At 43.8% G+C, this 26,645-nt stretch overlaps 1 protein-coding gene across 18 annotated transcripts in view; it reads left to right on the top strand.

Moving 5' to 3' along the window:
* Positions 1-437: 437 nt before the first annotated feature.
* Positions 438-26,645, top strand: part of MAGI1 (membrane associated guanylate kinase, WW and PDZ domain containing 1) — a 331,771-nt gene continuing 305,563 nt past the window's right edge. For 12 of the 18 annotated variants that reach the window (XM_030458150.1, XM_030458149.1, XM_030458141.1 and 9 more), the window contains exon 1: positions 439-865. In XM_030458150.1, coding sequence (XP_030314010.1) covers positions 580-865 — 286 coding nt within the window. In that variant the 5' untranslated portion in view covers positions 439-579. Of the gene's footprint in view, positions 866-26,645 lie in introns of all 18 variants that reach the window. The other 6 variants (XM_030458156.1, XM_030458154.1, XM_030458153.1 and 3 more) reach the window with 2 other exon arrangements.

The following is a 26,645-nucleotide window of genomic DNA, read 5'->3' as shown; positions in this document are numbered from 1 at the left end:
CTTTTCCCTTCGGAAAAAAGTTATCCGTGGGAGCGGGGCCCATCCAACGGGAGGCGAGGGGGCCCGGGGCTCGCACGTGTGGTGCGGGGGGGCCGGGCCGAGCCGTGCCGGGGGCGGGGAGCGGGCGGGGGCCGGGCCGGGCCGGGGCGGGCCGTACCAGGGCGCCTGCGCCGGCTGCGCGGAGCGGAGCGCGGCGGAGCGGGACGGAGCGAAGTGTAACAAAACAAACGGGGCTTTGTATCGCCTTAAAGGCACCGCCTCCGTGCCCCGCGCAGCGCCCGCGGAGAGGGGCGGCAACACCAAACAGCAGCGCGGGAAGGCGAGGAACAGCCGGATTTGATTTTTGAGCGCCTTTTTTATTATTATTATTATTTTTTTTTTTAATAGCACGGGGGAGGGGAGGGCGGGAGGTGGGCGGGCGCCCTCCGCGGGCGCGGAGCCCTGGGGGGCACGGTGCCGGCGGTGATGGCTTGAGGGGCCAGTGGAGGCGGCGGCAGCGCGGTCTATGAGGCGGCGGGCCGGCTCCCCCCTGCGCACCTGCTTACCGCGCTCCGCGGGCGCGGAGGGCCGCGCAGCACCATGTCGCGCGTCGTCCAGAAGAAGAACCACTGGGCCAGCCGGGTACGGCAGTGCTCCCTCACCCGCGGGCCCGGCGGGCAGCTGGGCTTCTCCTTGCTCGGGGGTGCGGAGCATGGCGAGTTCCCTTACGCGGGCGCGGTGGTGGGAGACGGCGAAGCGGCGCTGAGCGAAGGGGAGCTGCTGCTGGAGGTGCAGGGCATTCGCGTCTCGGGACTGCCGCTCTACGACGTGCTGGAAGTGATCCGGAGCTGCAAGGACCCCATCGTGGTGAAATCCGTCCGACAAGGTGCGAGCCGGGCCGGGATGGGGCGGAGGAGGGGAGCGCTGCTTGCTGCCCATGGGGGAGGCGAGGAGCCCCTCCTGTGGTTCTGGATGGCCAGGGGGGAACTCGATACCGGAGGGAAGGGCAAACTATCCCTTCGGGGCAGTACAGGACTGGAAGGAGCCGCACGTAGCGAGGAGGTTTGCGCGCACTCGTGTGCGCACCTTTAAGGTGTGCACTTGTGCAGAGGCGCCTTATTGTCCTGTCTCAGCCTGGACTCTCCTTGCAGTTTTTTTTCGGGCTGCATTAAGCACAGCGAGCAATTGCGTGAGGTTTTTTCCCAGGGGCACCACGGAGCCTCCCGGGTTCCCGGCGGGGACACGCTCGTGTGCCCGGGTCTGACCCCTGGACCGGCCAAAACATCTCCGCAGCTTGGGAAATGTGGGAGTGATTCCCTGCTCCAGCAGCTGAGCATCTTTTGGAGCTGCTGGGGGATGATGACTGGAGTCTTGTTCGGAAAGTGCGAGCATGTGATTGCCGTCTGCTTTCCTTTTTGGGGGGCGGGGAGCTGGGACCCTCCTGCCAGGGCAGTGCCCCTCTCTGGCTGGACATGAGCTCGGGTTTGCCCCCATCCGTGCTCCCAGCTTTGCAGCGTGCTCTCTTCTCTTTGGTGGGGCAAGAGGGTAGGAAAAGTCCTCCCATGAGAGATTTTTTTTTTTTTTTTTCAAAAATGTAAAGCCGTTTCACATCCGTGTGCACGCAGCAGTCGCGTAACAGGTTAGCCTAACAGGCATAGCTAATGGGCTCGTAATTTCCAGGGCAGGACTTGGATTTAGTGCCAGGAAAGTGATGGTGTTGCCACAGCCGCTGTGGGGTTGGTGGGATGGGCAGGATGAGCAGGACAGCAGCCGGACACCTGGAGGTGTGTGGGATGGAGGAGCGCCCGGGCTCGGCTCCAAGTGGAGAAAGGAAGTTTTCTTCTTATCACTCCAGAAATTCCTTAGGGGGAAGTTTATCATCTAGACATGTATGCTGGGGGGTTTGCTGTGGCTGATGGTGCGAGAGGGGGTTTATTCTGTACTTGGTTCAACCCAGCCTGGTCTCTGCGGACAAAATTCATGGCCGGTTGGTAGGGTGAGGTACCGATGAACAGAGCCGGAAGGCTTCAGGCACCTGTTTCCCAGCCATCCTTCAAACCTCGGGTTCTGGAGGAGGTCTCAGCGATGGGTGTCGAGTGGAGCTGGGCTCTGCAATGCCCCCTCCATCACCTGCTGCCCGCTGCAGGGTCCCAACTGCCCCGGAGCTCCTTGTTAAGTCATTTCCCAAAGTCAGTAGAGATATTCCAGCTGACAGTGTCCAACTCCCAGCAAAGCCAATTTTCTCTAAACAAATGCTTGTTTTCCTCGCTGCATTTTTCTCTGCTTCACCGGGAAGTGGAGAGGGAAACTGAGCCTGGTGGTTTCCCTGCCCAGAGAAGGGAGGGGGGGAAAAGCATGGAGAAAAAGTATGAGGAAATCAGGCAGGGTTGTGGGGATGGTTTTTCGTGGTTTGTGTTTTTTTGTTTTTTTTTATTTTGTTTCTTTATTAGACTGATCGTTTTAGCAGAAGTGTTCAAATACAGCTTCTGATGTTGCAATATGATTGGTAAACCTCTTCCCAAGTAAGGAATTGGTGATTAAACTTTCTTTTGTTTTGGAAACACTGGTTAACCTAAATAGAAACATGTAATGGGAATATACCAGAAATGGCAGAATTTAATGGTAATTGTGTCTCAGCTGCAGGATATGGTCAAAAGAAGGGGCCAAAAGCTGAGTTTTAGTGTGCTGGTAGTTTACCTTTAAGTTGGAAGGAAAAGATTCCAGGAGTTGGGGCAGGCACTTGAACCTTGGACTTTACTAATAAAGAGGTGAGAACCAAGCACCAGGTTACTATGGGATTGTAGGTTCCTTTTTTTCCCTACCCATCTTTTTATTTAAAAAACGTTTTATTGAATAGGAATGTGGAATATATATATTTATTTTAAAACCCATTAAATATTTTTGTCAGTGATAGCCCTGATATCTGCACAGTGTTCTGCACGGAGCAGGGAGCTCCCCTGTGGATCAGAATCATAAACATAGAAATGGAAAGTGTTTTAATTAAAGTGCATTACGTCTGTTGATTAAAATCTCATTGTGGGGATGGCAACTATCATTCAACAGGAGATGTGTGGCACTAGATTAGTCAGTGAAAAAGTGTGAGGAGATTATAAGCACATTTTTAACTATGATTCTCCTCCTCTTTCTAGTTCTTCGTGCCCAATTGACTGGTGCTGAAGTGCTAATGCAATGTTAGCATGGAAACACACACATTTTATTGCTTTGTCTATTCTGTATGACATTTACAAGGCTGGAAAAACAGGAAATTTACTATAAATAAGTCAGTCATCCGCAAGCATGAACAGAGAAAATAACTGTTCTGACCTTGCACTTAGTAGAAGACAAGAGACTAGGATGTGAGACATGGTGGAACAGGCAGTGCATGGGCTTTAACATAAAACTAAGGTTTATAGGCTCACAGGTTCACATGCAAGATCTTTTCTTACTTCTGTGAGTCATAAGTTGGAACAGGTTCCCACAAAACACAAGAGGGAACCTATATGAATTTGCTTAATTGGAGAAAGTTTTAACACTGCTTATATGGGATTTCTTGGTCCTTTGCTTCCCCATAAGAAAAAGTGAAAAAAACTAAAGAACTTTACCAGAGTTTTTGTTTGTTTGGTTTTTGTTTTGATTTGTTTTTTCTTTTTCCTATATGCACTCTCTTTTGGTATTATGTTTGAGGAAAAAAATATACCACTATAGTTGCCTGGATTTTGGGAAGAGAGAGAGAAAGAATCTGCTGCCATGTATCTTAGTAACTTTAGAACTGTCAAACGTGTGAAAAAACCTCAGTTAACATGTAGTGCTTTTATGACTGACTGTTTCCATCATACATCTGTGCCTAAATTCTGGTGAAATTGGCAATTAACTCCTGGGAAGTTAATAAATGCATTTTTATTATTATATGGTCTGAGAGTATAGAATTAATAGATTGAATTGGAGGAGCAGTGGTAGCCTATTGTGCAAAGATGGCATTGCCTTTACACTGTGATTTCTGAGCTGGATTGTGGATATTAAAGCTTTCTTGAGTGCATTTCATGGTTTTAAAAGTAGTTCATTTGGATAAATTTACAATATATAGCTCACTTGGGTAAATCAATAGTAAAATCAGGCACACTCTTTTTTCTTGTTTCTTATTTCTGAGTAACAGAGTCCAGTATAAAAGAACAGAAGTTTATCATGCTGTTCTTCACAAGGGAAGAATTAAGGTTTTATCTATAAAAAAAAGACCATATTTTGTTTAAGGCAAGGTATTTGTGTTTTCTTTCTCCCTCAGTGAGAGATGGGCACATTTAGAGAGATTTCAGGTTGAGGCCTTTTACATTTTGTTAGCTCATTGGTTAGATGACCTCTGCCAGATAATGCCAGATGCTGGGAATGGTAAACTGTCAAAGCTCCTCTGTTTGTACACTTTTAAGTTGTGTTCTAGTTCTGAGTTCAACACTTTGCTTCCCTAAAGAGTCTCAGGATCCCAAGCTCTCAAAGCCCAATCACTTTGAAACTCAGGGGGTTCTGAGATCAATAATTTTCCCAGAACTTTACAGCTGAGATGATCCCATTGTGGGAAGGAATTGTGGGGTGGGGACTTTTTTTTTTAGCCCTACACTGGGCAAACAGAAGCAGGCATGATCCCCAACAGAAACAGTCACTGTTTACCCAGCACTATCAGCTGCGTTTGTTTCTTTTCAAACATTAACTTGACCCTAAGATAAATTCTGTAACACAGTGCAGTGACTCAACCTTTCAATGTCAGCCTGGCATTTGCCATATGAGGCCACCATGAAATGTTGAAACCAGTTGCCTGAACTAGTCTGAATGAAACCAGCTTCTTCCTAAAAGTTTGCATGAGCTGGTATTTGGATTTTTTTAATTTTTTTTTTTTTTTTAGAACTTTTTTTCTGTGGCAGCTGCTGGATCTGTAAATTTTTCTTAGCAAACACTGAGAAGCTGAGTGCCACTTTGTCAGTGGGTGACACTGAACATCCCACACTGAGTGGGTTATGTCAGTCCCTGGCATTGCAGAGCTGGAAAGCAAGCACTGAGATGTAGCAGAGCTTGGGTTGGGTTTGATGCGCAGGCAGCTGCCTCCTTTGGGCCAGCAAAGGGAAAAGCTGTTTAGAGCATGAGTTCTTTCTGTTCTTAGGAGTTTACTTCTTCAGTGTCATGCATGAGCTCCAAAAAGTCTTTTCCTTTAGTCTTAGAGGAGCTGAGTGTCAGTTTCTTGCACAGTGAATTTCCGTAAGTCTTTTCCATATGACCCAAATTCTCTTAGAACCTAAGTGGATTTGAAGTGGAGTGTAAGATTTGCCATCAGAAAGCTTGGGGAGACATTGATGCATTTTAGGTTTAGAAGTGTTCTCAACACTGACCTGCTGGGCTGAGCGTTGTGCTGGGCTGATCACTACTGAAATGTAAAACGAAAAAAGGCAGAATCTCTTTTTTTGCATCACTTCTAATAAATTTTGCTTCAAATCAGTAATCTCTCTTTAAAGCAGTACTGCACTTGGTAGTCATGAAATGTCTATGTCTGGGTATGAAAATACTGCTGGGAGGAAAACCTTGCCTTTACTATGCCTGAATTTACAACATGGTACTTGTCAGGATTTAGAAGTTGTTCTGTGAGTGGCAAATCTGTCCTCTCCAGGGCTGTGTGGCAGCACCCCAGACTTGGATGTCAGACCCTAAGTGCCACATTTTGGCTCTTATAAAATTTTTTCAGGAATTAATATGATCCTTTTAAGGGCATGAAATGGGATTATGTTTCCCACAAAAAGGTTAGGCTTTCTACCCATTGAGATGGGACTCAAGGCTCCTTTTTTTTATGGCCAGTTAGATCACTGAGCAATTACATAGCAATTGCAGTCTAATTATGAGCAGTCATTCAACATCATTGCAAAATAAGATGGTAGCACCATCCTGTGTGTTGTTTCAGTTATTTTTTTTAAGACCAAGTTACAATTCCTGCACAAGAGAATATTGACCTGCTGTTGTGAGGCTTAAGATTTGTATTCCATGTATTTTGTTATAAATTTATGCTCTTATAACACATTTGAAAGCCAAACCATCAACAGCTCATTGGGTTCACGTTTGGAGTTGTCATTTTTCTTTAGTTCATGGATTTCTTCTGACTTTTTCTGGATCTTTTTAGCTGATGCCTGAGAAATACCTCTGCTCCTCTGAAAGTGTAGGCACACTCAGGGAAGGCGTTTGCCCAAAGACTGCTACTTGGAAGTGTAAAGGTCTTCTGAGAAGCACTTCTGTGGCTATGCAGAATTGATGATTTGGGTTAATTAATCCCTTATTCATTAGGTTTCAGCACCCCTCAGTTTGAATGTGAGGTGGAAACTGAGATGCTGCTGCTGCTGCTGCCATAAGGGCTTTTTCTATCACATCAGCAAGGTCTGAGCTGTGGGTGAGGGACAGGATCCTTGGAGCCTCTGTTGAGGGTTTTTAAACATAAATGACCAAGTGTTTTCTATTTACATTCCCTTTCTTTCATCAAGGCATAAGCTACGCTTGTTAGTTATTTCAGGTGCTCAGTTTTTGGTGGTTTTTTTTTTTTTTCTGCTTTCTCTGACTTTGACTGGAACTCGTAAATCAAGGCATATGGGTTTTGATCTTTGTGGGCTGCAAGACACTTAAATTTCTTGGTGAAAAGTATGGAGTGCTGGTTCTATATGAGCAAGTGCCCTGAATTTATAGAAGGAATGTAAAAAATTGAGGCAAACCTCTTGCTGAAAGCTGGGGTCCTCACTGTAAACAACTGGGGCTACTCAAAGGGCTGGTACTTGAAACCCTTCCATCCCATCTGAGCTCCTTCCAGCTCTGCATCCCAACTTGGGAGAGCAGCAAAATATGGAACCTTCCTCATCTGTGTTTCTACAGTTTCTTTGCTATCTCAGCAGTGGAAAAAAATGAATTTTGTCTTTTAGAAACTGAGCATGAAGTGACCTTTGTCCACCAAGGGCACAGGGATGGGTCACCCCCTCCGCCATCCGGAAAGATCTGATCCGCTCCCGTTCCTCTGTCACCAGGGGCTCTGCTCACAGGGCAGAGGCTTTTGGGGGCTGAGTGACAGCATTGCTGAGACTGCAAGAGCAGCTCCTGCAGAAACATAATTTTCACTGCTATCATCATTTTCCCTGTCTCTCTTGACACTTGATATTTTGTTTTTTTCACTTTATATTTCGGTCTTGGGCAGTTTGCTTTGGTTGAGCTCTCGTGGTGGTTTTCCAGGTGGGGCTGTGAGCCCTTCCAGAGCCTACAGCCCGTAGGGATCCACGTGTTAAGTGCATTTGATATTTTAAATTTGGGGTTGTCTGCAAGGATCTGGTGTTGGGAAACAAACCTAAGCCTGGGCTATCAGCCAGGGTTTGTTTTCTACTGATCTGATAGAAGCTGTGGCTGCCCATTGCCAGAGCAGCTTGGCAGATATTACACTGGGCTGGTATGCTGGCAGATTTGGATTCTTTTTAAAATTTCCTTTATTTTTCTGCTTTTTTTCCCCTGCTAGACCAAATAACTGGGCCAGCAACCTTCTTGGCCCTGCAGGAGCAGCGTGGCTCAGGGTAGCTGGGATACTTTTGTTGAGATCCACCCTTGAGTTTCCAAAGGTCAGACACTCCATCCATCCTCCCTCCTGTGACATCTTAAATGGTTTCCAGAGCTATTCTGCTGCTATGGGCTGGAATGATGGCACCACTCTCTGCTAGTCCCCAGTCCTGGCTTTGGCATTGTTTGTGCCAAACTGTTTTGTACCAGTAATTATATTTAAAGCTACCTAATTTTTTTTTCTTTTTTTCTTTTCCTTTTTTTCCCCCCAGATGCCCCTAATAGACCTTGGAGAAACTTTTTTTTTTTTTTTTTCCCAAGCCCTGACGTTTTTAGTTACATTTTTGCCAACTTGGCTTTTGACTAAGAACAGTTCCTGTGTTTTGGGAGGGCTTGTGTCATAACTTGAAAGAAAAATAATGTAACAATATTTATTGTGTTCATTGACTGTCCCCTACTAGACTAAACAATAGCACTTATTACACGGTGTGAAAGTAATGCAAAGTGTCCTGTCTTCCTAATGGAACAGGAAAAAAAAAACAACCCAAAAACCAACAAACAAAGCCTTTGGGATGACTTGCAAAGTGGAACAGATGCCCTTACAATTGCAAGGCATTTGAATAAGGAATCAGTTTTGCATGGTTTGCTAATCCTTGACTAAAGAGTTCATTGTCTTGGATTATGCATCTGTAATTTTGGAGCCCTGAAGTCAGTGCCTCAGTACAATTAAGTTGGGAAGAGACCATACTTTCCTTTCTTCATATCCTTAATCATAGTGGCTTGTTTTTTAAGGGGAAAACCTCAGCTCTGGGTTTTTCATTTAGTTATTAACAAAAAGCCTTTGAAAGAGAAGCTGCCTAAAATCCAGCCACTCCCTTAACACAAACAAAGTTGTGCAGAGATTGTGTTCTTTCAGAAAACAAAAACTTTGATGTTCAACTTTTCTTATTCCAGTGGTGCAGATCCTGCAGTAAGTGGGTGTTAGTCCAAGCTGATGACAGACACAGATGTCTCAGATTTTTTGGATGCATGAGAGAGGGGAAAGTTACCTCCCAAACAGGCTGAACTGGGCAGGTGAGGACCTGGGCTGCAGAAAAGACTTTTCTTGAAAATAACAAAGAACATGCTTGTCCTCATTCTTTCCCAAGGGTGCCTGGAGAACTCCCACTTTGCAGTTGAGGTGGTGAGGATAGGGGAGGATGGTTGTGGGGCTTCGACCTGCAGAGGATCAATTCACCAGAACCTTGTGGGAAGCCAGGGGTGGCTGGAAGAGAGGGGGAGACAAATGAGCAACAAGAGATGCATGAAAGATACCAAAAGCAACAGGCTGAGGAAAAAAACTCCCTGTTCACTGCTGGGTTTGTGACTGATACCGAGTCCATCTCTAAAAGCAGAGGACGCTGAGTGCATCCTGCAGGACCACCCAGCAGTGTGTCTGTCTGTCCTTTCAGCTGATGACAGAGCAGTCTAGACCAACACCTTCCTTTTCTGGGAACCCTAAATACCTACAGTGATCTAACATAGCCTGCAACTTTGCTGCCCAATGTCCTGTTAAAATGTGGTGCCTAAAATAACTCCTGCTCCTCCAGGCTTGGGGATGGCTGGGAGACCCGTGGCACCGCATGGCCCTTGGGTGCCTGATCCCCCCCAGTGAGTCTGGGGAGGAGAAGGCTGTGGTTTGGCTGGGTTTGGGGACATTGTCGTCTCCAGGCTGAGTCCTTCCTTTGCAGAGCTGGCACCGGGGCTTGGGGAAGGCGCCTGATGGAGCTTTGGCAGTCGCTGGTCCAGCCCAGGCTTTGTTCTCTGCCTTGTCCTAAGGGCGAAAAAGGGATTAGTCTGGTGCAAAACAAAGACTCATGTCCTTCTCTTTGCCCTGGTATGCGCTTTTTCTTTAAACAATGAAGTGACTAATATAGAATAGCTTCATAATGTGCCCCGACTGTGGCTGAGAGGAGCAGAGCAGTCTGTCTGCTGAGCACCTCCGGAGCCTCTGCGGGGTTCTGGGGGGGTTTGCAGTGGGGCAGCCCCGAGCATCACATATTCGGTTGCTTGTGAAGAAAAGTGGTAAGTTGTTTGCTTATTGGGAAGGGATGGTTGTTTGGTGGCTTGGTTTTTTTTTTCTTCTTTTTGTTTTTTTTTTTTTTTTTTTTCCCTGTTGTTAGATTGTCTTCTGCCCAAACCCCAGCAAATTCTGTGTATTTGTTTTATATGCAAATATCAAACTAGCCTAGCACCAGCACACAGTGTTTTGTCAACTTTCCTGTAGTCTGTGTGCACTGTGGAGTCTTCCCTGTCACCTACCATCTGCTGTTATTAATCAGACTGTTTCCACATGGAGAGCTGAGCTGACATACTTTTCTACATTTACCATGGCTGTATTGCCCCATTTACTTTTTCTATTATATTTTTTAAGTGGTTTGCTGTTTTTTTTTGTTCAGTTTTTGCTTGTTTGTTTGGTTTTTAAATGAAGATGTATGGACAGGCTGAGATTGTTGACCTAATTTCAAATGGTGGGATTTTTCTCTGAGCTTAACTATGGTCCATGTAAATACTTTGTGTGACAGGAAGCTTTGTTTACTACACGTGGAGCAAGACAATTGACCCCCCAGTAACTGCCTCTGACTATGGGAGGCACAGAATTGGCAAAAATGAGGTTCTGGGGACACCAGGGCTCTCTAGCCCAAGGGTTGGCTGCTCAGTGATGTGAGCTATAGGAGAAAGTTTTATATCTACAAGCAACCTGCACCTAGATAAAGAGGAGGAGCTTGTGAAAACACTCTGTATCACCTATCAAAGTAGTTGGAATTCTTGGGTGAGGCTCCTCAAACATGTAATGGTGACATGCACTTGTATGTAAAAAAAAAAAGAAAAAAGATATATATATATGTATATATATATATATATGTATGTGTGTTCTTGCACTTCAGCATTCATATTGTCAAATGCTACTTCAGTAGAGCTCCAGAATTTTTCTTCTTGACTATTTTATTTCCCCCTCCTCCTTTTTTAGTGGAAACTAATCCAGTGACTCAGCTCAGGCTGCTAAACAGCCAGTGCCATAGATTTCCCCATAAGAGGCAAAATGTGTTGGCACAGCTGCTAGAAAGCCAAAAAAGAAGAGTATGAAACCACCTCCACTGTGGCTGAGAACAGTTCCCATGCCCATTACCACGTCATGAGATGCAAGGGCAGCCTCTGATCCTGTAAAAACATTAAAATTCACTTCTTGTGGTGTTCCTGTGGTGAACCAGTTTCAGCGATACTTGGCCTGTAAATCATCTGTAGGAACACGTTGGCTTTGGGGAGAAAGCTTTTTCATGAGACCTCTGTTGCTTTCTAAGCTGGTTGTGTGATGTGGCTGTGGAGGAAGAGCTGGATTCCCTGGTCCTGACAAATGCTGAGGGCAGATGCCATCTAGACTTTTGTCTGGTCTCTCTGAGTCATTTTGAGAGCACGGGAGGGGAAAACCAGAGCACACCTATAAATGTTATCTCAGAAAGGTGCCCAGTTTCACCCTGCACACAGATCTCTGGCATTTTAATGGAAGTAACGTGGCACTGAACTCCCTCCTTGCAGGGGCAGGTGGTTGTTACTCTTTAACAGAAGGTCACTTCTTTAGGAGAGTGGGAAAAGCTGTGAATACTTGGGTGTAAATGGCAATCTTTCAAGCCTGGAGACTTTTGGGGCCAGGCAGTACATGAACCTGAGAGTTATCTCTGCCTGGATGCTTTGCAGGAGAGGGAGGGCAGGGACTAAAGAGGAGGTTTGCCAGGCCAAGGTTTCAATTTAAAATATGACCTTCTCCCTGTAGGGTTTTTACTGTGTGCTTGTAGCACACGTCAAAAGCTGCAATTTTTATCAGCAGAAGAGATGACCTAAGGACTCTCCAAGGTAGCTTTTCCATTTAGTTTTGTTTCCTGTTGCATTAGTTGATGCTGGAAATACACATGTATCAGTTTTCCCAGGAGCTAAATATAGTAATTTTATTTGATAATTATTATTTTTAATAGTTGTGATCTGGGATAGAGCATCTTAGGCACATTGCAGACTGGTAAGCAGTCAGTGTATATTCTTGGATCTGCTGGAGTTGAGAAAAGCCCCAGTAAAAAGGAGAGTGCTTAAATTTAAGCATGTGCTAAGGTGACACCTCACAGAGGGTTGTTTTTCTCTCAGTCTGGATGCAGAAGATGCTGTAATGGGTGCTGAGCTTTGCATAAACCAGCGTGGAAATTGCTGTTTGCCTAAACAACAAGTTCTCAGAGTCCCAGAGAACCTCGTTGATGTTAAAAGCTTGCAGCAGATTAACCAAAATCTATTTCCAATTGATCCAGTGCAGCTGGTGCCTGACTCAGCCTGGTCACCCTGTCCCAAACTGCCCAGTTCTGTGCTGGGATGAGGCCTGGGACCAAGTGGGTGGCTTGGGATTGCATCTTGCTGTCATCCTGGCTCTCCTCATCAAGGATGCTGGGGAGAACAAGGAGACCCTGGCTCCCCAGCTGGCTTCTCACAGTGAAGTTTTATTTTCAGTATTATTTTTCTCGCTGGGCACAGTGGCTGCTGCCCGGATGGGATCTTGCCCCTGGCTGGGAGCACAAGGATTTTTCCACAGCACAATCGAGTTGGCAGGGAAGGTTACATCAGCTGCCTGGCTTTGGGAGGTGCTGGATGCAGGAATTCATGGGTTTATTTCTGACAGATAGGTTTTCTGCCACCTGCAGCACTTCCCACCCTCCAGATCCAGGGGAATGTGCTAACTTTTAATTTTTAATTTTAGTTTTTTTATTTTTTTATTTTTATTTTTTATTTTTTATTATTTATTTTTATTTTTATTATTTTTTATTTTTTATTTATTATTTTTCTTATATTTTATTTTATTATTTTTATTTTATTTTTATTTTTTAATTTTTAATTATTTTTATTTTTTATTTAGTATTTTGTATTTTGTATTATTTTTTATTCTTTATTTTTCTTATAATTTTTTATTTTTATTTTTTATTTATTTATTTTTCTTATTTTTATTTTTTTTTTACTTTTATTTTTATTTTCTTCTGCATCGATTGCTGACAGAAGTAGATTCTTCACGCAGTCCTCACCCATCTGATTTTTGCCGCCGTTCTGCTCCTGTTGTTCTTTTGACACAAACCTCAAGCATCTTCCCAGCAACCTGTGTGCTGTATCAGGCAGAGTCCTCTCCTCCCCGGGGCTCCCGACTGGGAGAAGCCTTCCCTTGGGATCACGGACTGATAAACAAAACCTCATCGAGGCCTCTGCAGGGCGGAGCTCTCAGGGATTTGGGCTGAGCAGCAGCACTGCTGAATGCTGAGGGCTGAAAGAATGGGGAATATTTATTGCTTATTTCCTTCTCCTCCAAGTTTGTAGTGTAGAAGAGATTTCAGCAGGATTATGCATTGCAGTGGATCAGGTTTGAGAAGGCTTGTTTTTTTTCTTTCCTTTTTTTTTTTTTTTTTTTCTTTAAATTTTTTTTTTATTCCTCCCCCCCAAAAAACCCCTGTTTGTAGCTCAAGTTTAGTGAAAAGATGCTCTCAGATTCAGCTCTCTTTCACATGATGTCCCACATCTATGTTTTCTAGTATCCAGGTGAGCTTGAAGCTGCAGCATTACAGGAAATGTGTTTACCCCCCTCTTGGAGGTAAATAAGAAATATTTACATTTCTTTGCACCCACTCCTCAAGCTGTCTGAAACCAAGTTAAAAAAAGATATAGAGAATGGTATTTACATGGTTTGCCTCTTCTCTCAGCTCTGCATTTCCTCTTCACTGATCAAATCAAACGGCAGTGACATTTTGAAGTCCTCCTTAATAGCAAAATTAGAAATATTCCTTCTCTAAAAAGCCAGCAAAAGGTAGTTTAAACATTGCATGCAGCCACTCTGGTAGGAAGTTGTTTAACTTGTCGAAATCTCTCTTTTGGTGCAGAACCTCGATTGAAAATGACAAATTGCTTAAAGCAGTTTCCATGTTAGTCTTTAAAAAATTCAGTTTCTTTCCATCCAGAACACGTGGAAGGCATTTGTGCACTTGCCTGACTTTTTCTCTGTCCTCAGGCTCCCACTCAATAGCTTAGGATCTCATATTATTTTCACACTCATCTTCTTGGGTTTGTTTTCCTCAACTTTCTACAGAATGAGGATTTTATATATATATATATATATATATATATTTTTTTTTTTTTACCCCACTGCCTTAGGTTTGAAAAGGCAAAAGTCTCCCTGGTTCAAACTTTGGGGACCACAGGGGACATCAGGGGAGGAATGCTGAGAGGTCTTTGCTTTTCAGCAGTGATGTTTAGAACATTGTAAAATCTGTAATGTAAGCTGGAAAGTCTCTGTCCACAGCCAGATCATTTTACCCTCCTTTCAAACAGGCAAGCACCGAGCCATGTTAACACTTCACAAAATGACAAAACACCTTTTGCTTAAATGTTTTCATCTACATCTCTGTATCTGTCATGTTAGCAGAGGGATGTGTACAGGCAGGTACCAGGTACAGAGCCCTGGAGCTGGCTGTGAAAAGAAAAATTTCTCCATTGACAAGGCTTTAAAATATAAACAATTTCAAGTTGTCATTGTGCTTAGGTGACACACATACCCACCTACCTACCCATGGAGTAGCACACAGCTTGGTGTGCACCCCATGAGGATGGATTGCCAAGCCTTGTGCTTCATAGAATCATAGAATTGGCTGGGTTGGAAGGGACCCCAGAGATCATCGAGTCCAACCCTTGAACCACCGTTGCGGTTGCTAGACCATGGCACTGAGTGCCACATCCAGTCTCTTTTGAAATATCTCCAGACACGGAGAATCCACTACTTCCCTGGGCAGCCCATTCCAATGCTTGATCACTCTTTCCGTAAAGAAATTCTTTCTAATATCTAACCTAAACTTGTGAAGGAAGAGGGTGCAGGAGAGAAGTGGGTCTGCTTACCAATGCTCAATAAATGGAAAGCTCTGGGGGGAAAAAAAAACCCCACAAAAAACCTCAAAACACCAAACTAATAATAGGAAAAAACACCAAAAAAACCCAAACCAGCAAACAAACCCCAAAAAACCCAAACCAAAAAAAACCCACCCAAACCCACCCACAAAAAAAAAAAAAAGACCTGAAACCAACCAAACAAAACCCCAAAAAGAATGGAAACTATATTTCTAAAGCATTAAGAGGCTGAGATGAGTCTTCCTGTGCTCTTTCTTTCACCTGGGAAGAGCTGCAGCAATGTGTTAATTTGTAGAGCTGCTGCTTTTTGGTGGCCTTGCTGAAGTCCTCCTGGCCAGGGACAGATCCATGCCTGGGGCCACCAGCAGAAGGTTGAGTGTGTGTGTGTTTCTGTGTGTCTGTGTGTCCAGCAGCATCCTCCAAGCTTGGACAAAAAGCCAGCTTTGGGCTGCACCCCAGTCTGTGAAATGAAGGGCACAAAGTGTTCCCTTTCTGACTGGGAGGTGCTTTGACCCAAATGGCATCAGCTGGAGAGGACCTGGCACTGCCCCATTGCTCTGCTTGAGACAGCCCTGTTGCTCAAGAGGGACATTACCGAGTTAAGGCAGCAGCAGTCAGAAGGGGATTTGAGGACAATCCAGATGCTTTTTCTCTAACTTGAAGGCATGTCATGTCCTGGCACTTCTATTTTTACCCACTTTTCTTGTAATATTTTTTTCTTTTATCTGCAATGATCCCTTTATTTTTGGCAGGTCGGGGCTCATGAGATATTTTGATTTTTAAATTTTATTTTTTTTTTTGGTAGCTATTCCTTTCTTGCCTTTTAGCCTTTGGTTACCTTGTTTGAGGTTGTACTTAAATTCATAACTGTTAAAAAAGCAAGTTACAATTTTTCTGGGTTCTGGCTTTGTTTTTCTTCTTCAGAATGGTTTCGGGAGTTACCTGGGAAAGATGCTGCCATTGAGGAGTCAGGGGGGCTGTTCTCTCAATCACTTTCCTGTTGCAAATAGGGGTTGATATAATTTGTTTTAGAAGACAGCATTAGAAACTGACACCTGCTGGGAAGAATAACCCGGCCCTGGGAGAGCATCCTCAGCTTTTTTAGGCAGAAGGCAGCTTATGCCTGGAAGCCTGGAGCCTTTATGTACCTTGTTTATAGTGTTTGTTGTCTTTTGTGGAATATCAGATGCTGCCCTTGGCTGTTGTTGTTATGTGCAGAAATGTCTGATCCATTTCTGAACCTTCAGAGCTCCCTGATATCAGGCATAAAACATTTTTTTAATGGCTATTAAACCTGCCTTGCTGGCTGCTGCATCTCTGGCTGATAAAACCAGTGCACCCCAAATACCCTACAGATACTTATTACAAAGGTAATTTTTTTATTATTATTTTTTTTTTTTTTATTCTTTGTAATAAAGTGAGAGGGTTGGTCCCGTTCCTCCTGGCACGTATTTGGATTGCTTCCTGCTTGTCCAGCAGCCAGTATCATCACAAGCAAGACTGGGTTTCTGTTGTGTCCCCACAGTTTCATGCCTGTGGTTGATAATTAACCTGTGTCATTAATAATGGTGCCATATTTACTCTGAAGACGTTTTTTTTTCTTTCCTGCTCTCCAGCTGCAATCCAGATTAAATACAATCTCCTCCCAGGAAAACTCTGGGCTTGGTTAATATTCCACCAGAGGCATGCTAACAAAACCCTTTTTTACTGGTGTGGGGGGGATTCCACCTCAATGCATTTGGTTTGTTTAACATCTCAGATAAGGAGAATGCATCAAAGCATAGGAATAAATGTCTTTAAAATGCAAGTTGAGCACATAGGTGCAGGTACCTGATCAGCAATATTTGTAATAATTGGCATACCAGCAAGATTTTTTTTTTCCTTTCCCTCTTTTTTCTTTTCTTTTTTTTTTTTTTTTTTTTTTGGAGGGGGAGGTTGTCTGTCTGATTCTTTGGAGATCACATCCCCCTCTTCTGTGTGTCTGCATGCTGAGAGGGCATGGTCTATCTCAGCCTGGGGGCTGTAAGGGGACCAGGGGACCTGTCCTGCCAGGGCTGTGGCAGTGGTGGCTTTCCTGGGACAAGCTGTGGTGCCTGGCTGGGGATGGGATGCCCTGGGCTGGGTGCTTGCAAGACCTCATGGCAGCAAAGGCAGCACCCTGATACGGCCCATTTCTGGGGCAGGAGATGGATGGAGGGTGCAGGGCTGTGTGAGCAGGGACCATGCTGGGTGAATGCTTGCAGGGCTCAGCTCATTCCTAAGTGTGGGTACAGCAGAGCACACAGCATTAAAGTTAATGAAGGTTCATGCAATTTGAACAAGGATAAATAAAGACTGTTGCAAAACTTAAGCACTGAATAATACCAAAAACTATTTTCCTGGGGAGAGATGTGTGTGTGTGGAGCTCAGCTCCTGTGTTGCTACCCTCTCAAAGACGTTTTGATTTATCTCCCTTCCACAGAATCTCTCCTTTCAGCCTTAAACAAACAGTGGTTATCATTGCTGCTGTTGGGAGCCTGTGCAGCACTGAGTTACTGCCTTGGTGTTTCTAGAGCCATGCAAGCAAGCATAAATCTCTATATTACCCCCATTTACATTTGATGGGATTTGTCCCAACCTGTCCAAAGCTTCTGACTCTGGAGTCATTGTATGAGCAACTTCTTTAATATGGAGCCCTGGAGGCAAGACCCAATTTGAAATAAAGTTGTGCAGGTAGAAACAGAAAGGCACCAACTGTATGTTCCACAACTAAAGTAGCTGAGGAGTTTAAATTCTGCTCTGCATTTTTTCTCAGGGCTGCTCTCCTCACAGCAACACAAGATTCTGGCCTTAGCCAAGCCAAGAACCATCAGAACAGGCAGAGCATGGAACATGGGATCCTGGGTTGTCATGAGATTGTCTTGCTCTTCTAATCTGCTACTCCTGTTTAGGCCTTGAAATTAAAAGATGCCTGCATGTATAACTTAAAATTCTTTTCCATGTGGTTTTGGGTTGTATGTTTTTTTTTCTCCACTCATTTTTACTCTGATCGGTGTGCATTTCTTCATTCATGAACAAGTTGGTTTTAAGTAGTGTGAAACTTCCATGAATTCTTGTCAGGTGATAGCAATGCACCCCTGTTAACTCTGTGGAAGATCTTGGCTGGAAAGTTTGCTACGTCAGCTTTGTGAGATTCAAAGCTTTTTGCACTTTTTTTGGCTTTGCTGTAAAGTCCTGTCCCCTCCTAATCTAATTTTTCTTCAAATATTCTGGTTAGATGCAAACAATTACAGAATGTGTTGTGTGCTAGTGAAACTGTAGAGGAGAAGTTGGGGGGACGTATGCATAATTCTTAACTAAATGAAGGAAGAAATAGTGCTGTAGTTGCTCGATAGAGATTTCTGTCATGTGGGACTGATTTTTCAAAGAACTCAATTTCTGATTCCAGATATTGAGATTTTGAAGTATGTACCAAGGCTGTTGAAGTCAGCATCTCTAGAGGGCTGGATTTTAAGTGATACCTCAGGTGCAGATCTTCCTTACAGAGGATGTTCTGTGTGTGCACAGAGTACAAATTCGTAGTTCAGAGGGTCAGCAAGAAACTTTTGGGGTGAAAACTTAATGCATGGCCAGCTTGGGACTAACACCTCATTTTTCTTAGATACTTTTGTGATTCTTTTTATAGGTACTGAGTTACTTGTGTGCCACACCACGTTGCAGACAAGGGCAAAAGTTTAGCAATCTGCAGCACAGAAGGGCTGATTTCCTTGCAGCTGCTGAATCTGGCTGTGCAGCTCTTGTACCAAGCAATTAAAACCACACTCATTACAGCCTTTGTGGTTTGGAAGTGAAGTGTTCCTGCCTTTAACTCCTAGTTGTACAGGATGTTGGTTTAGGCTGAAGGTTTGCAAAGCTGGAAATCTTGTCTCTTCCTCTGGAGGCTGCTCCAGGGGTTGGGGAGGTGAACAAGGAGAGAGCTACAAGGGGAGAGGTGTTCCATGAAATGGGAGTTTCTCCTTCACAGCATCTTGAACCTGCAGGCATCTCCCACGTTTTTCATGAAATACTGTAATATCTGATGCCTGCAGACTGCTTTGGAAAAGCTGCTGGGATCCCAGAGGGGGAGGAGGCAGAGATGGAAGAAGAATGTGAACCTCAGAGCCTTACTGGCCACTGTGCTATTTTAAAGTCAAACTTATTTTTTAGCTCTCTGTAAACAAATCTTCGTGCCTGCTTTTTATAGAGCTCAGAAGTCAGTTGTTGTGGCTGCTGCTCCATGGGTGCCACAGGGAGGAGGGAATCTCTCCTTCCCTAAATGCCTCTCAGTGGTCGGGAGAGATGCTTTGTGGAAGGAGAAGCCTTCCAGCTCTTCTGAATTCTGCATGACAGCTTCTTCATCCAGGGGTAAATACATCTAGTGGCTCAAGTAAGAGGTTGGACTCTGGAGGTCACCATAAGACCTTCATCCAGTCACCCAAGGGACCATCTTTGCCCCTAGTACTGTGTCCAGTTCTGGGCCTCTCAGTTTAGGAAGGAGATTAAGGTCCTGAAGCGGGTCCAAAGGAGGGCAACCAGGCTGGTGAAGGGACTCGAGCACAGATCCTATGAGGTGAGGCTGAGGGAGCTGGGGGTGTTCAGCCTGGAGAAGAGGAGGCTCAGGGGAGACCTCATCACTCTCTCCAACTCCCTGAAAGGAAGTTGGAGCCAGGGGGGGGTTGGGCTCTTTTCCCAGACGACTTTCAACAGGACAAGAGGGCACGGTCTTAAGTTGTGCCAGGGGAAGTTGAGGTTGGATATTAGAAAGAATTTCTTTATGGAGAGGGTGATCAGACATTGGAATGGGCTTCCCAGGGAAGTAGTGGATTCTCCATCCCTGGAGATATTTAAAAAGAGACTGGATGTGGCACTCAGTGCCATGGGCTGGGAACTGCAGCAGTAGTGGATCAGGGGTTGGACTTGATGATCTCTGAGGTCCCTTCCAACCCAGCCAATTCTATGATTCTATGATATTTGAGCTGCAAATGCAGTATTTGCCCTGGAAGTGCAGCCTGGGCAGGGAAGCAGCCAGGATCCCATCCCTCAAGAGAAGGGTCAGTGAGGTTTATAGTTTTCTTACACTCTTATAGCCCTGTTGATTTTAACTTGGAAACTTCAGTGTGAACCACACACGCTGCTGTGAAAATTCATGCTTAGTAACAAGTAAACACGTGATGGAGCAGTCTGACTGACTCAGGAAATTCCCTCCAGACCTCACAGGGAGGAGGAGCTTTGCATTTTTCTTGTCTTGTGTTTATTTTTAGTCTCGCCTCTAACGTTGCTGATAGTACCACTACAGCCCTGCAAATCACAGTCCCAGCATGGGGCAGAGTTGAAAGAAGGATGCTGCAAAGCAGTCAGACCCTCTAGGATTTTGTAGCTATGTCATGCTGCAGGCAATTAATTTAGGCCATGATTTGCCTGCCTGGGTTCAGCTCAGTGCCACAGCTCTCTGCAAGCCTTTGATTTCCTTCCACATCTCATCTTGTTGGAGCTGATGTCTTCAGTGATGGGTCTGCCCTTGTCACTTGGAAGTGCCGTGTTTGCAATGCTAATGTTTTGGGTATGAAATGGTCTTTTTAGGCCCCTTCTTCCCCTGAATATGTTTTGCACTTCCTCGGTGGGTATGTTGTGGTTTTGAGTGGAAAGAGAAGAGTTTAAGTCCTGAACAGCTCCCATCACCTGCAGCTCTTTGTGAAGCTGCTGTATCAGTAACACTTGCTTAGTTTTGGGTGGTGTGGGTGAAGCAGCACCCATCTGCAAGGCCAGGTGATTTACCCAAGAGCTTTTGGCTTTTCAAGGAGGCTTGTTTTTTGGTTGGCTTTTGTGTGTGTGTGTGGTTTGGGTTTTTTTTTTTTTGTGTGTTTTCTTTTGTTTGTTTGTTTTTTGGGGGAGGGGATTGGGGGGTTTTTTTTGGTTATTTTTTGACAGAGCTGTGTTAGTCTGAGTCAGCAGAAAGGTATTTGTTGTTTAAGTTGTTGAGTTTTCGGAATCTTTTGGGTTTTTCTTTGTCTTTTGATGACAGTCCAAGTCCCCAGAGGATGTTATGCATGACTGCTTAGCACTCAAAAAAACCTCTCAGAAAGACAGTTTCTGATAAGAGCTGGGATGCAGTCTGGGTTGTACTGCAGCTGTTTCAGAGCAAACAGTGATATCTCAACCTAAAGACATTTCTCTCTGCAGTAATAGAATCCCTACCTGGTCTGTAATGAGAGATGGATTGGAGCAGCTCCAAATGCTCAGTGGCTATGGAGGTGGGCACTGTCACCCTCTTGGTACAGGACAAAGCTCAGGCAAAGCATCACTGGCAGAGTCTGATCCAAAAATAGTTCCTTAGGAGCCTAATTCTGTATTTTAACCCCTCCCTAAGATTGGTTCTCCTTTGCTGTGAGCAGGGAAGCTGTTGCAGCCTGGGAGACAGTTTCTGTGCCCCAGTGAATACGTCCAAGAGATGGGCTGCTCTTTTTCCATGGTTGTGATCTGGTCAAAGTAAGGTGATGAAGAGGGAAAAACAAACTTTTGGGAACTCAGCAGTATCATGCCAGCCTATGTCTTGGTGATAATTAATGATTCTTGTATCTTCTGAGTTGATCTGACTTCCCATAATGTGACTTCAGGGGGAATGGGAAGGTGTTTTCCCAAGATTCCCAACCATCATATGTTGTTTGATCTTTTTATTAGTGGAAGGGGCTCGGTAGCAGAGGTGGGAGATGGTGGGGACGAAAGAGCTGCCAGTGTTTGGGTGTAATTCTGCTGCTACCCTGGGTTAGACCGAAATGTCACAGAGCTGCCGGGCTTTGGGGATGGAGGAGTCTGGTCTGACTCTAGGAACATGAAGAACATGTTTGAAGACAAGGCCAATTGCTTTACAGTCTTGGTTTTGTTTTTTCTTTTGGTGGTGTTTGCTTGTCTACTTATTGAGGTTTTTATTTTATGTAGAGTTCTGCCAAATTTGGGTGCTTAGAGAGCAATATTCTTGGCAAGACTACAGGCTCTGATCAGCCTCCTTATAACTGAACACCCTTCAACAAAACCAGCTTTTTTTCCAGCTGAACTAGCTGTTGGGTTTGCTTTATTTTTAAACAAAGCAAGATCTGTGGGGGCTGGTGCCTGTTGAAGTCCCTCTCTGATAATATAGGGAGGTTCTCAGTCAAAATGCAGCTGAAGAATAATTAAAAAATATAACAGTGTGAGCAGGGGTGGGTACAGAAACTGCAGAGGTCTGTTCCTCTACTTGGGAATCTTGGATTAAAGTCTGTTGTTACAAGAAAATCCAAATGACAAGTTTTACTTTGTTATTCATGCAGTGAATACCTCTTGCAGCTCTTGCAGAAATACATCCTTTTCTAGACTCACAATGAGTAGACAAACACTATGCATTTATCCCAAATGCTGGAGGATTTATGCTTAACTACTATGTGGTTTGAAGTAACAATATACACAATGTCTTGTAAATTATTCCATTTTTATATTTGGCCCATGTGCAGTATAAGATTAAAGGCAAGAATTTATGGGCTTAAAAAAAAATAAAATCTTTCCAATGCTGAAAGCAAAAAGAATGATCTATAATGAGCCTTTACAGTGTATAGTATTTTTAGGGGCAATTTTTTTTTATTATTTCCTTAATATATTTTCCATGTAAAAGAATGTACTATGCACTTCAAATAGGATACTGTTAGTTGCACTTACCAGCAAACAGCTGGGGGATTCTTGTGCCTTAACCGCACAGTAGCTGCTAATTAAAAATATATAATTCAACCCTGATTGGCTTATAATGATTATAATCCCCTTAAATTTGATTATTCCCACAGTGTGGTAACCTTAGCCCACCCCCTGTTTCAGTGTGGGACCTGTGAGTACCAAACCAGTCATTAAGAGCTGATGGTTGGTTCCCTAAGGATTGCTTCATTCCCAAACAGAGGGAGAGTGGTGATAAAGGTGCCCTGTTCCTCTGTGGCTTTGGAGGTGCCTGGTTTGGACTGGTTTTCCCTTTTCTGCTCCTGTGGCAGCATTTCAGCAGGGCAGGTTCTGTGGCTGTGTAAGGAAGGGGGAAATCTGGGGAGGTTCAGGCACAAGTATCTCAATACTGGTGCAAAATCTGGACCTGCTGTGAGCAGGAGGCAAGCAGCACGTGCTTTAGTCTTGATGGCAGTGAATTTTCTTCAGTCTTACTTTGGTTGTGTGAAGTTTATTCTTGTCCACTGAATTGATTATTTTTTTTTTTTAGCCCCACCTGGTCAACTTTGCAAAACATGAAAGTCATATTTTCCATCCCTAGGATTGCTTTGCTTTCATCTCGTGCCCATGGACTTATCCTTTGCCAGTTTTGCTCAAGATATTTTCTAGCTCCTGATAGGAGGGAATGGCCTCTTTCTTTCTTCTGCAGCACCTGGGTTCTTGGGAAATGACATTGTGAGACAGAGCAATAATAAAGAACTGCTGCTGGAGAGCAGTTTGGAAACCCTGTGCTCAGGATGCTGCAGGAGGGGGGAAAAGTTGCCCAGAGACATGAAAAGAGGCCATGTCAAATGCCTTGTCAGGAAGATGCCCTGATCTGAAAGTAGGGCTGCTTAGTGTCAGAGTTCATCTCTGACTTGGGGATATGATACTGACGGGAGAGCTGAAGGGGCAATTTTAATACACACAGGAGATAATAGAACCTGTCATAACAACAACAACAACAACAAAAATTAAAAAAAAAAAAATCTTGAGCATAAAAAAAAAAATTATTGCATCAGTATATTTATATTTAAGTTAAATCCAAGTTAAGTGCTTGGACAGAGGGAGGCTGGTGGTTGCCCCAGAATGCTCTGTAGGATGCTGGGGCTGGAAAAGCTCCATGCCAGGGCAGGAATGTGGCTTCCCCATGGCTCAGGCAGCAGCTCCAGTGTCTCTCCTGCTCTGGTCAGTGAGGTCTAAAATCTGGTGGGGTCTGGAGCTGCTGGCTGCCCTGGGTAAGGTCTTGGCAGCCTGGCTGTGTGTCCTGCCAGACCCCAGACTGGTTGGGACAGCAGAAGTGTGCTGGGCAGTGTGAACTGAGGATTTGTCCCAAGATCTGTGCATTGGTGGGGCAGCCAGCTGGGTCTTCTTTTTAAAAAGCTATTAATGGTGAATTATTCTATACCTCAGATAACAGAGCTTAGCTGCCTTACTGCATAGCTGTTGTATTGCAGGGCAAAGCTGGAGTGTGTCATCTGAGATACATGGGGAAAGGAGTGTTTTCCTTAACAGTATTATTATTATTCTCCTTGGCTGTTTTTTGTTTTTGTTTGTGGTTTTTTTGTTTGGTTGGTTTTTGTTGTTTGGTTGGTTTTAGTTTTCTTTTAATTTACTGGAATTGACACCAGTTTTTTAATGCCTTTTTAAAAAAGCATAGAATATAGGTAAGATTTCAATACACAGAAATTCCCATTCCACCACATACAGACATTTGCATATAAATAAAAGGAAATGTTTTCTCTGTGTGGAGACAGTAAATAGCTATTCATTAGGTAAAGCCAGCTAATATAATGCTTGTTGATTTTAAAGCTCTCTTGTGGTTGGCAAGGAATCCCAGCTATCGATTAGGAGAGATGCAGTTCCTTGCTGCTCTGATGGGTGATCTCTGGTCTGAGAGTCACAAGTTCACAGTCAACTTGTTCTCAGGTAAAAGGGAGAATTTCAGTGACTTCTAACTTCCCCTTCAGACTCCTCCTGGGATGTGAGAGGTCTGTGGAAAAAGGACAGAGTGATAGAGATTTATGATTCTCTTCAGCAAAGAGGTGACTTGCATTGCCATGACATCTCGTATCTCAGAAGTTAATCACAGCTTTTTCTGTGTTGCTGGGTTACATTGCTTGGAGAAAAAACAGAAACTGCTATGAGCAGTATGAATAGCTGAAACCACAAGTCCCACTGAGATTACAGCCAACTCCTCCTAAAGGAAACAGATTCAACCACCAACATAGTTTTTCATTAGGTGTTTTTTTTTTTTTCCCCCTAGTGAACTAAATACCCCTATTGTGGCATAATTGTTTAGCTTTTGGAGATGTAGGCAGAGTTGCAACTACACAACTTTAAAAAAATTAATTGAAGTTGATGAGGAGGGGAGAGCAAAGAGACATTTGGCTTTTTATTACATTTTGTAGCACACTGCAGAATATTGCAGCAGGTTTTAATTTTCTCGGTTTCTGTGCTTTTTGGCTCTGCAAGGGAAGGAAAGAGGGAAGTCTGTCTTGCATTTCAGGACAAATCTAAATCTGATGGACAAAAGTTTTGGCTATCTGATTGAAACCTTTTGTTGCTGAGACTGAATGACTCTACCAGGCTGGCAGGGCTGGAGCGGTTTGTGTCTTGGATTCATTGTTTGAAACTGTTAAAATGTATTTACTTGTGGGTAAGGAGAAAGTTAATCTTTCCATTACAGCAATATGATAATGGCTAAACATCAAGCTGAGATGCAAGGGGGAGGAGGGGGGGAAATGCAGTATGGAAAAGCCATGGAAGCAGAGTTTAAACTTACAGATTTCATTTAATGTAAACATGTTTTGTTTTGTTTTCTGGTAATTTGACCCTTCAGAACTCCAGAGAATGTACCTTTAGTTCTTTAAAGAGGTTTAAAGATGCTCTTAAAAGATGGTGGGTTTGATAAACTTGCATTAAACAATATGGCCAAGTTTAGCATATTAATGCTTGACATCTGGAATTACTTCTGCATCTTAGCTGAAGGCCCAGGTATTGGTTAGGTCCATTCTTTCTCTCTGCTTGTATTGACAAAATATATCTGTGTCAACAAAAGATGTTGGTGTTTGATGTATATGGGCTTGTCAAAAGGCAGTGTTGTTATACAGGGGTTTAGGGAGTGCAGGCAGTTAAGAATTTGAAGAATAACTGAAGAATTAGGCATTGATCTCTGGCTGTTGGTGTAAAGAAAAGGCAAAGATTCCTAAAGGTGTTTGCATATTTACCTGCTGGAAGAATGATGATTTAAGATGCAGCAACCCATTCTAGCACAACCAGTTTTAATCCTACAAATCTTGGTTGTGCTCATGTACTGTCCAGGCTAAAAGCAGCAACCATACATTGGGATAATTTTAAATACAGTATTAGCCAGTTGGTGTTTCTTTGTAGACTTTTCTCATGGGAATTGGCTGGTTACACCATGACCACAAAATGCCAGACAATGTTAGGATCTTCCTCCCTATCTGCTTTGTTTCCATCTGTCCTCACCAAGACATCTCCTGGGCTGTTGTTTGCTGGGAATTTTGTGAGCAAACTTTTGGGCTCGCCTGGTGATGTTCTTACTCACATCAGATCTTTGCCAGTGAGTTTTCAGGATGGAGTTGTGCATGTTTCAATTTGCCCTTGGAAAAGAATAACAAATGAGGGACTGAAATGAATGTCTTGATGGTTTTTTTTTCAAAAACTGCTGAGCACCTCAGTGTTGTTTCCATGGATATTGCTTGGTGGATGCTTCAATGCTGGGATTGAAAACCACACCAGGAGCTTGCTGAGCACCAGAGCTGCCTCTGCTTCCTCACCTTCCCATATCTAAGGTCTCTTTTTAGGCAAGCTCTCATCAGATTTGGAAAGGACATAGAGTGTGGTAGGGAATCCTGCAAATAAAGAGTGTCTTTACAATGGATTTAAATACTTCTGTTTAACTTGGTCTTTAATGTTTTATTAGCCATCTAAACCAGATGAGATTGCAGCTAAAGATTCAGCAGTAAAACCAGCTAAACCAGTATGTTTTGCTAAAGTGAACATTTGTTGATAGGAAGATACCCTGAGTGCTCATGTGTGCTCTTGCAGAGAGTTGGGTTGGTGAGGAACTCAGCACTGGGCCCTGGCAAGGGAATGAGAAAGGTGAAACTCCAAGAGAGATGGAAACCATCCAGAGAAGACATATACTTCAAAGGGAGTAGAATCTAAATTAAAATAATCCATCATGAGGAAGTATGTTTGAGTTTTATTCATAAAGAGAGGGAATATAGCTCGAGAAACTGATACAAGTAAACCTTGTCTAAATTGCTGAGGAAATTAATATAGACAGTTGATTAAAAATGTGGAAGAGTTTTAAAGTTAAAACTTCATAAAAAGGACAAATAAAATATCATTCCTGCAAGCAAAGAGACAGAGCAGTGAAAGCTAAATCAAAATAAAAA

The sequence above is a fragment of the Calypte anna genome, chromosome 12 (genome assembly GCF_003957555.1).
Source record: "Calypte anna isolate BGI_N300 chromosome 12, bCalAnn1_v1.p, whole genome shotgun sequence".
Classification (NCBI taxonomy): domain Eukaryota; kingdom Metazoa; phylum Chordata; class Aves; order Apodiformes; family Trochilidae; genus Calypte; species Calypte anna.
This window is presented reverse-complemented; position numbering and strand designations above follow the sequence as displayed.